This window comes from Rana temporaria, chromosome 1, assembly GCF_905171775.1.
Source record: "Rana temporaria chromosome 1, aRanTem1.1, whole genome shotgun sequence".
In the NCBI taxonomy this organism is placed as follows: Eukaryota; Metazoa; Chordata; class Amphibia; order Anura; family Ranidae; genus Rana; species Rana temporaria.
Genome location: NC_053489.1, coordinates 56,728,749 through 56,739,721, shown reverse-complemented (window position 1 = coordinate 56,739,721; position 10,973 = coordinate 56,728,749). Strand labels below are relative to the sequence as shown.

At 46.0% G+C, this 10,973-nt stretch overlaps 1 protein-coding gene across 1 annotated transcript in view; it reads left to right on the top strand.

Annotated features, from left to right (window-relative positions):
• Nucleotides 1-228: 228 nt before the first annotated feature.
• The window catches only part of AGXT2 (alanine--glyoxylate aminotransferase 2), a 63,748-nt gene continuing 53,003 nt past the window's right edge, over nucleotides 229-10,973 (top strand). Inside the window, exon 1 of the mRNA XM_040338257.1 lies at nucleotides 229-390. Coding sequence (XP_040194191.1) covers nucleotides 312-390 — 79 coding nt within the window. The 5' untranslated portion in view covers nucleotides 229-311. The remainder of the gene's footprint in view (nucleotides 391-10,973) is intronic.

The window sequence follows — 10,973 nt, the reverse complement described above, 5'->3', positions numbered from 1 at the left end:
AATTGATCAAATGTAGAATCTATGATATACACTACATATATATTTTAAACACTATAATTGCATCAAATGATCGATTGAACGATCATGTCGAGTGATGTTTGTTAATTTTTAGTGTTGATGCTGCCAGCATTGCATAGTGTTTGTCAGAGGGTCAATTCTTAGAGGAAATGTATAGCCTAGGGTGAAGGGTTGACAGCCACCCTCTCCTCCTCCTCCTCCTCCTCCTCCTCTCTTCCAATCTCAGCTGTGTGTGTAATTCTACACAAGCAGAGCTGATCCCCGTCCCCAGCACATTACTGTCTGCTTCCTACATGAGGCTCCCTGGAACCATGACAGGTACAATAATGAAGGGGAACCATAAACTCTTCAAATCGATCTGCCAGCGCACAGGTAAGTCACTCTCAATGCAAACAAATCTGCTGATTACTTACAACAGAACGTAGGCAGGCTGACTGATGGAACGCTCATGGGTTAAAGTGTATGTCCAGCTGTTTTAAAATGTTTTATATGAGAGATTTCCTCTCACTTACTAAAAGCACAGACAGGAAATTAACCTCCCTGGCGGTATGATTCTTTCAGAAAAAACATGCTGAAAGCGGTACAATTATTTGCAAGGAAATTTGGCGTTTTATATTGTAGGTCTGTAATTTTTAGAAATAACTCACTTAAATCTGACCAAACAAGAATCTAATAGGCATCCCGGGTATGACATTTTTTTAAAAACAAAATTATAAATTATAATATAATAAATAATTATAAATAATTATAACAAATAATAATATAATTATAATAAAAATTATTCAATAATGTAATCAAATCAAAATCACTGAAATTTGCTCAGTTGCAGAATTGTTGCTGTCATTATTTTTTTTTTTTTTATGACGAATTTCCCCACAAATCGCTATCGCACAATTCTGTTTTTTAGCTGATCTAAAACCATTTTTGACATAAAGGGACACTTTTGGTTGCTATGGACAATCTACAGTTTGCAGGCAGAAAGAACCGTTTTTATTATATAAAATGACATGTGTGACACAGGACAGACCACTAGGGACAAGGGGGTGTGTTTTTTTTACATACAGTACTGTAATCTATAAGATTACAGTATACTGTATGTAAAGTGTTTGTTTACTTTTTTGAATTTGGCGCCGTAACGTCGTAACGTCGCAGGGAACGGAGATCGGCGTCACACAGAGGCACTGTGTGAATCGAGCGAGGTCCCGCTCGCTCACACAGCGCGGTGGCATCGCTGGATCCAGGGACAAGGTAAGTAAACCATGCCTGTGGATCTAGCGAGGCAAGCCCGAGTCTGACTCGGGGTTACCGCTCGCAGCAGGAAAATCTAACCCCGAGTCAGACTCGGGAATACCGCCAGGCAGGTTAAGAGAACTCTCCGGACCCGTTGACACCACAACGCAGAAAATGGATTTCCCGCACTGCTTTTAAAACGCACTGCCCTTGCAATTTTCAGCAGGTGGCAATTCAATGCTAACGACACCCCAAACGTAGTGCAGTTTGAATCAGTTTTCTAATGCGATTTCAAGGAGCACGTCCTGTGCAAGTTGATGTGGTTCAGATGTGAATACAATGCTTAAGCTGTGTTCACACTATTGCAAATTGGATGTGGGTTTCTCCATATCCAATTCGAAAGACAGGAGAGTGTGCGCAGCTCTCAATAGAGCCGGTTCGCACACCTCCATGGCGGCCACAGCCCACGTTTGGACGTTTGGAAAGGGTCCTGTGCGTCTTTGGTTCTGATTCAGGTGCGAATTTGCACCTGAATCGGTGAACATGGACGCGCCGGACACCATGGTGTGAACCGCGGCCGCAGCATGTGTGAACTCAGCCTTATTCCTTCTCTCTCTTTCTCCCTCCATTCAAGTCTATGAAGAAGAAAATCGCACCGCTCTAAACAGGCACAGGACCCTTTATAAAAACGCATCACATATATGTAAACAGGCTCCATAGAAAATCATATATTTTCACTTATCATACAATTACCCCAAACATTTTCACCCTTTTTTTGTGTGAAATGGTAGGGATAAAATGTACCCCTTATCAATTCACATAGGGGGGCTGGGATCTGGGGGTCCCCACAACCACCGGACAAGGTTTGTGAGGATGAGGCCCTTGTCCCCATCAACATGGGGACATCCTCCCCATGTTGAGGGCAAGTGACCTGGTACGGTTCAAGAGGGGGGGCGCTCTCTCGTCCCCCCTATTTTCCTGCAGCCTGCCAGGTTGCGTGATCGGATAAGAGTCTGGCATGGATTTTTGGGGTGAACCCCAAGCCATTTTTAAAAAAAAAATGGCAAGGGGTACCCCTTCAAATCCATACCAGACCAAAGGGTCTGGTATGGATTTTTAGGGGGAACCCCACGCCATTTTTTTTTTGGCGCAGGGTTCCTCTTAATATCCATACCAGACCTGAAGGGTCTGGTAATGGAATTTAGGGGGACCCCCACGAATTTTATTTTTTTATTTTTCAATGACTTTCCATGACTTTGATGTGTATTGCCGGGACCCGACAATTCATTAATAGGCGAGTAGTTTTAAATTACTTTTTTTCCTTTAGAAATGTAATTTTGTGCAGACAGGTATAAACATGGGAAACAAGCACTTCTTTACAGGCATACTATACACCCCCCAGGTACGAAATTTTGAGGAATATTTTACTTTTCTTGTTTCACTTTAAGCATTATTAAAATCACTGCTCCTGAAAAAAAAAACTTGTTTTTGCATTGATACATGTCCCCTGGGGCAGGATCCGGGTCCCCAATCACTTTTTATGACAATAACTTGCATATTAACATTTAAAATTAGATTTTTCATGTTCGTGTCCCATAGACTTTAACAGTGTTTGCATATTCGAACACATTTTTTGCCTATTCGCATGTTCTGCTGCGAACCGAACCAGGGGGTGTTCGGCTTATCCATTGTGGCTAACAGAAGCCAGAGTCCGGAAAGGATTAGAGAAGCTAACCATAAATATATCACCAGGACCAGATGGCTTACACCTGAGAGTCCTTAAAGAACTCAGTCAGGTTATAGACAGACCGCTATTCCTAATCTTCATGGACAGCATACTGACAGGATCGGTACCAGCTGATTGGCGAAAAGCCCGCATGGTAACAATTTTCAAAAAAGGGCAGAGATCGTTTCCTGGGAACTATAGCTCTGTCTGTCTAACGTCGATAGTTTGTAAACTATTTGAGGGGATGATAAGGGGCAATATCCAAGAATTTGCTGACGAAAACAGTTTCAGCATGGGTTTACAAAACCAAACCAACCTTATTAACCTTCTACGAGGAAGTGAGCTGCCATATGGACAACGGTATGCCAGTGGATGTGGTGTACAGTGGCGGCTGGTTCTCAATATTTTTGGGGGGGAGTAAACAAAGTGAACAATTCTGAAAAATACTGGAAAAAATCCATCAAATGCAGCCACTGTGTCCATCATATGCAGCCACTGTGCCCATCATATGCAGCCACTGTGCCCCATCAAATGCAGCCACTGAGCCCCATCAAATGCAGCCACTGCGCCCATCAAATGCAGCTACTATGTCCATCAATTGCAGCCATTGTTCCCATCATATGCAGCCACTGTGCCCATCATATGCAGTCAATGTGCCCATCATATGCAGCCACTGTACCCCATCAAATGAAGCCACTGTTCTCTATCAAATGCAGCCACTGTGCCCATCAAATGCAGCCACTGTGCCCATCAAATACAGCCACTGTGCCCATCAAATGCAGCCACTGTGACCATCAAATACAGCCACTGTGCCCATCAAATGCAGCCACTGTGACCATCAAATGCAGCCACTGTGACCATCAAATGCAGCCACTGTGACCATCAAATGCAGCCACTGTGTCCATCAAATGCAGCCACTGTGCCCATCAAATGCAGCCACTGTGCCCATCACATGTAGCCACTGTGCCCATCAAAAAAAAGCTTCTGTGTCCATCATATTCAGCCACTGTGCTCATCAAATGTACTATCATGTGCCTCCCCCCCCCCACCCGCTGTCTGACCAGCACTTACCCCATCTTGGTGGAGGGGTCAGGCAGCGGTCGGCAGCGGCAAGCTGTGGGATGGGTAGCAAGTCAGGCGACGGCTACTGTTTCCTCCATGCTTTCCGTGTGTCTCTTCTTCCCTTCTGCTAGGCATCCAATAGGATCACCTGTGCCTTCAGCCAATCAGGTGACGGGTATTAGACCGGCGCTTCCTGATTGGCAAAGAGGCGGTTCAGTGTTAGAAAAGCACAGGGCCACACAATGAGACTGGAAGAGAAGTGGTTTAACCTTAAGCTGTGTAGAGGGTTTTTCATTGTCAGGGCGGTAAGGATGTGGAACTCTCTTCCACAATCGGTGGTGTTGGCAGGAAGTATGGGTAGTTTTAAAAAAAATGTGGACATGCATCTTAGAAATAACAATATACTGAGAATTTTTTTCTACAAACACACACACATACCTACACAGGTTTAACTGGATGGACTGTTGTCTTTATTCAACCTTACCAACTATGTAACTATGAAACTATGTAAGATCTGTAAAGAAGAGTCAAACAAAATCCCTCCTGAGATGTGTGCAAACCTGATAACCAACTAAAAGAAATGTCTGACCTCTGTGCTTGCCAACAAGGGTATCTCCACCAAGTACTAAGTCATGTTCTGCTTGGGGATCAAATACTTATTTTACTCAGTGAACTGCAACTCAATTTATAACATTTGTATCATGAGTTTTTTCTGGATTTTTGGTTGATATTCTGTCTCCATCATTTAAAATACACCTATGAAAAAAAATATAGACCCTTCATTTCTTTGTAAGTGGGCAAACTTACAAAATCTGCAGGGGATCAAATCATTATTTCCTCCCACTGTATATACTGGAATTGTATTTTTATTTATATACAGTGGAACCTCGGATTATGAGCATAATCCGTTCCAGGAGGATGCTCGTAATCCAAATTACTCGCAAATCAAAGCAAGTTTCCCCACTGAAGTCAATGGAAACGAAAATAATTTGTCCCGCATTGACTTCAATGACATGCGATACCGCATATGGCCAGAGGTGGGGGGGCGCCGGAGAGCCTCGGAAACACACGGAAAGGCCAGAGGACAGCTCGGCTCAGTCGGCTGACATCGGCAAACCTTGAAAAGGCTCGGAAACTGAGTATTTCCAAGTCTTTCCGTGCATTTCCGAACGGCACCGAAGCGGCTCTGCTTGGCGCCGTTCGGCTGTGCTCGGCTCCAGCGCCCCCCACCTTAGGCAAAACGCGGTACTGCACACCAGTTTGGCTTGAATGCTGCTCGTTTTGCGAGACAACACTCGTGTTAGGATTTTTTTAAATACAGTGCTCGTATTGCGAAACGTTCGTTAACCGCGTTACTCGCAATCCGAGGTTCCACTGTACTTATAGTGTGACTACAATATTGCAGCGGACAGTCTAACACTAACTGGCACTTTGTGGGAACCAGTGCCGCTAATACGGTAAACAGTGCTAAAAATATGCACTGTCACTGTACTAATGACACTGGCTGGGAAGGTGTGAAACATCTAGGGCGATCAAAGGGTTAACTGTGTGCCTAACCAGTGTTTGTGTGTGCTGCTTTTATTAAGGGAAGTGATGGATTTTATTTCTTGCTTTGTAGGGACACAGAATGTATCACTTTTCCCCCATGTCAGAACAGAACTCTGCCTTGTTTACATAAGCAGAGCTCCGTTTTGTGTCTCTGCGCGATGATCGGGTGCCAGCTGACATCTATTGGCTGGCACCGGCTGATCAACTTGTGCTGTATCAAATCACAGCACAGCTGAATCGCACGTGGATGCCCCCTACACTGAGGTGATGTGCCGCAGTATATGTACGGTGCAGTGGCGGTGCGTCCATAGAGGGCGCCGGAGCGCTGTTGCCTCTGGCTCCTGCACCGCAATTGATACAATACATACATTCATGCATTGCATGAATCTGTGTATTGCCGCTGCCGCCGACTATTCAGATGGCCGGCCCCCTGGCGAGTGCCGGCCATCTGAATAACGGCAGCTGGTTGGCTGTGGAAGTGCCTATCAGAGCCAGCCTGAGGGCTGTAATCGGCTTCCAAATACTTCCAAATACTTATCCAAGGGACGAACGGGGGGTGCGTTCCTTGGATAAGACTGACAGGCGTCTCAGCCAATCAGGTTCACCGGTTCTGGTTACCAGTAACCTGATTGGCTGAAGCGTCATCGAGGGCGGGAGAAGACATCGAGGGACGGTAGAAGCAGAATGGCTGACCCCAGAAAGGTAAGTGCCAGGTGGGGGGGGGCATTTTACAGGGCACAGTGGCGACAATTGATATGCACAGTGGCTACAATTGATGGGCACAGTGGCTACAATTGATGGGCACAGTGGCGACAATTGCTGGGCACAGTGGCGACAATTGCTGGGCACAGTGGCGACAATTGCTGGGCACAGTATCGACAATTGATAGCACAGTGGTGACAATTGGCACAGTGGCTGGCTGCGTTTGATAGCATGGCATAGTGGTGATGGGCACAGTGGTGACAATTGATGGCACAGTGGTAACAATTGATGGCACAGTCGTAACAATTGATGTCACAGTGGCTGCGTTTGATGGCACAGTGGCTGCGTTTGATGGTATGGCACAGTGGCTGCGTTTGATGGCACAGTGGTGACAATTGATGGGCACAGTGGTGACAATTGATGGCACAGTGGCGACAATTGATGGCACAGTGGTGACAATGGGCACAGTGGCGACAATTGATGGCACAGTGGCTGCGTTTGATGGCATGGCACAGTGGTGACAATTGATGGGCACAGTGGCGATAAATGATGGCACAGTGGCTGCGTTTGATGGCATGGCACAGTGGCTGCATTTGATGGCATGGCACAGTGGCGACAATTGATGGCACAGTGGCAACAATTGATGGCACAGTGGTGACAATTAATGGCACAGTGGCTGCATTTGATGGGCACAGTAGCTGCGTTTGATGGGCACAGTGAGGCTGCAATTGTTTTTTTTTCTCGTTTGTTTGCACCCCCCCAAAAAAATTTGAGCACCAGCGGCCACTGGTACGGTGGGCGATCCGCAAGCAGGTCATGTAAAGCCTTTATGCAGCCAGCGCATCTAATGTTTGGTAAGCTGTGATATAAGTGTATTTACTGACTGATTTACTTTTATTTCTAACAATAAATAGCCTTTCTATGGATTGAACATTCCAGGGCAAAGAGAAACATAAAATAAAAAAAATGTCTAAAGTCCAAGGACAGCACTTCATGTTCAATGAAATTAAAGTTTGCTTTTTTTTTTTCATTTTGGTGAGAGTAATGCCGCGTACACACCATGGGAAATTCCGTGGATTTTTTTTTTTCGACTGAATTGTGCCTCAAACTCGTCTTGCATGCACACGGTCACACACAATTCTGACCGTCAAGAACGCGGTGACGTACAACACTACAACGAGCCGAAAAAAATTCAGTTCAATGATTCCGAGCATGCATCAAATTGATTCCGAGCATGCGCAGGTCGAAATTGCATACAGACGATCGGAATTTCCTCCAAGAACTTTTCTTGTCGGAAACCAGCTCTCAATTCTTTCTTGGCGGAAATTCCGACAGAAAAACTCCGATGGAGCCTACACACAGTCGGAATTTCTGACCAAAAGCTCACATCAGACTTTTCTTGTCGAAATTTCCGATCGTGTGTACGCAGCATAAGGGTGGGCTATAGCCCCATGTCAGTTCTTCTTTGTTTGTTCTGTGGCGTGAGGGCTGCTGGTAGACTCTATACTCCATTGGTTAACTACTTGCCGACCGCCCACCGCCGTTATACGTCATCACTTTAGAGATGAATATCTCGGTAACGGTAGCAGCTGCTGCCACAATCGAGATATTCATCTCTTCTGTGGGCGGCCGTGTTAACGATAATGGCGGTCTCCGCGGCGAATCCGCCGCGAGATCGCCGTTATCGGTGGCGGGAGAGGGGCCCCCCCCCCCTCCCGCCGCTGTTCCGCGCCCTCCGCCGCTTACCGGAGCCGTCGGTAGCGGCGGAGGAGATCGCGACCATCCGGCAGCTGAGCGGGGACGAGACTGAAGGAAAAATCTCCTTCGCCCGTCCCCATAGCTCCGCTGGGCGGAAGTGACGTCAAAACGTCAGTCCCGCCCAGCGTCTTAAAGAAACATTTTTTTTTTTGTCATTTGAAAAAATGACATTTCCAAATTTTTTATTTTTTTTTTGCATTTAAGATCGTTAGAGCGAGAGCATTAATTTTAGCCCTAGGCCTACTCTGTAACTCAAAAAATGCAACCTGTAGAATTTTTTAAACGTCGCCTATCAAGATTTTTAAGGGTAAAAGTTTGACGCCATGCCACGAGCGGGCGAAATTTTTAAGCGTGACATGTTGGGTATCATTTTACTCGGCGTAACATTATCTTTCACAATATATAAAAAAAATTGGGCCAAATTTATTGTTGTCTTATTTTTTCATTTAAAAAAGTGAATTTTTTCCAAAAAAAGTGCGCTTGTAAGACCGCTGCGCAAATACGGTGTGACAAAAAGTATTGCAATGACTTCCATTTTATTCTCTAGGGTGTTAGAAAAAAAAATATATAATGTTTGGGGGTTTTAAGTAATTTTCTAGCAAAAAAAAATGGTTTTGTCTCGTAAACACCGACTCTGAAAAACAGGCCCGGGGCTAAAGTGGTTAACTCGACTCTGCAAATCCTCTCTTACCTCTGAGGCCCCGTACACACGACCGGTTTTCTCGGCAGAATTCAGCAAGGAACTCGATGGGAGACGTATTCTGCCGAGAAAACCGGTCGTGTGCACACTTTTCACAGAGAAACCCGTCGGGAAACTATTTTCTCGTTGGGCAATGGGAAAATTTGGCTTGACAAGTTTTTTGACAGCCGAACAAGGAACTCGACGGGGAAAACGATATGTTTCGCCCGTCGAGTTTCTCGGTCGTGTGTACGGGGCCTGACACCTTGGGTTCCATTCTGTCACAGCTGTGATGGTAATTAAAGCGGTCCTCCACCCTAAAGTGGAGTCCCGCTGATCGGAACCCTCCCCCCCTCCGGTGTCACATTTGACACCTTTCAGGGGGGAGGGGGGTGCAGACACCTGTCTAAAGACAGGTATTTGCACCCACTTCCGGCCACACGCTACGGGCGAAAGACGGGCATTCCGTCACATCCCGTCTGTCGCCCGTTGTGTGCTGGGAACACTCGGCTCCCAGCACACAGCGTGTGAGCCAATCGGCGGGCGCAGCGCGACTCGCGCATGCGCCGTAGGGAACCGGGCAGTGAAGCCGCAGCGCTTCACTTCCTGGTTCCCTCACCGTGGATGGAGGGGGGAGCAGCAGGGTGACGAGCGATCGGCTCATCCTCTGCTGCGATCACCGCTGGACTCCAGGACAGGTAAGTGTCCTTATATTAAAAGTCAGCAGCTGCAGTATTTGTAGCTGCTAGCTTTTAATATATTGTTTTAGTGGCACATCCGCTTTAAAGACTCACACAATGTCAATGAACAAGTCAGGTGAGTTTACTGAAGTGAAGAAACACAAATAATTAAACTCAGCTTAAATCAACAGTAAATATGTACCATACATTACTATGCAAGAAACTTAAAGGAGAAGTCCAGCCTGAGCTTTTTAGGCTGAGCTTCTCCTCTGGGTCACAGGAGTGCAATTCGTTTTGCAATCCTGTGACCCAGTAATGTATTTAGGTTTTGTGCTTCCCTAGGCCTGACTAAACTTGTGCACCCCCTAATTTAAATATGACCCACCCCTTCCTGTTAAGGCCACACCCCTTGCTGTTTAAGACCCACACTGAAAATTTCGAGTGAGGACACTAGTTCTGAGGGCCTGGGGGGGGGGGGGGGGGGCAATCGATTCCCTTTCGGTGCTGCTCCCCTGCAAAGTGCTGGCCTAGGCCTGGGTCTTGTTGGCCCAGGCATTGCAGTGACCCGTTTTCAGCGGAGAATGGTCTGAAGTCCGCTCTCTGCTGACGTCACTGCCAACAGTCGGGGCAGCGCATCATCACGACTTATAAGTCGGGATCCGCCAGCTACCTTGATTGATGGCCGTCTCAGCGATCAGCTGAGACAGCCTCTCCCCGCCCCTCCACTGCTCGGCGCTCCAATAAGCGCTGAGAAGAAGAGCAGAAGCCATCGGCAGTGTTTAGTGGCTCGGTTATTAGTGCAGAGACGCCGGGGGACAGCGGCAGCATCAGCCTGATGCTCCATCCACCGAGGTAAGTATGAATAGCAAAAAAAAAAAAAAAAACATACTTCTCTTTTAACCACTTGCTTACTGGGCACATATACCCCCTTCCTGCCCAGGTGAAATTTCAGCTTTCAGCACTGTCACGCTTTGAATGACAATTGCGCGGTCGTGCGGCGTGGCTCCCAAACAAAATTGACATCCTTTTTTTCCCACAAATAGAGCTTTCTTTTGGTGGTATTTGATCACCTTTGCGGTTTTTATTTTTTGCGTTATAAACAAAAATAGAACTACATTTTTTACTTTTTGCTATAATAAATATCCAATAAAAAAATAAAAAAAATTCTCAGTTTAGTCCGATACGTATTCTTCTACATATTTTAGTGATTGGTTTTCGCAAACGTTATAGCGTCTACAAAATAGGGGATAGAATTATGACATTTTTCTTTTTTTTATTATTATTTTTTTTACTAGTAAAGGCGGCGATCTGCGATTTTTGTCAGGACTGCGATATTGCGGCGGACACATCGGACACTTTTGACACATTTTTGGGACCATTCACATTTATACAGCGAACAATGATATAAATATGCACTGATTACTGTATAAATGTGACTGGCAGGGAAGGGGTTAGCCCTAGGGGGCGAGGAGGGGGTTAATGTATTCCCTAATTAGTGATTCTTACTGTGGGGGGGAGGTGACCAATGGCTGTCCCTATATACAAGGGACACACCATCAGTCTCCTCTCC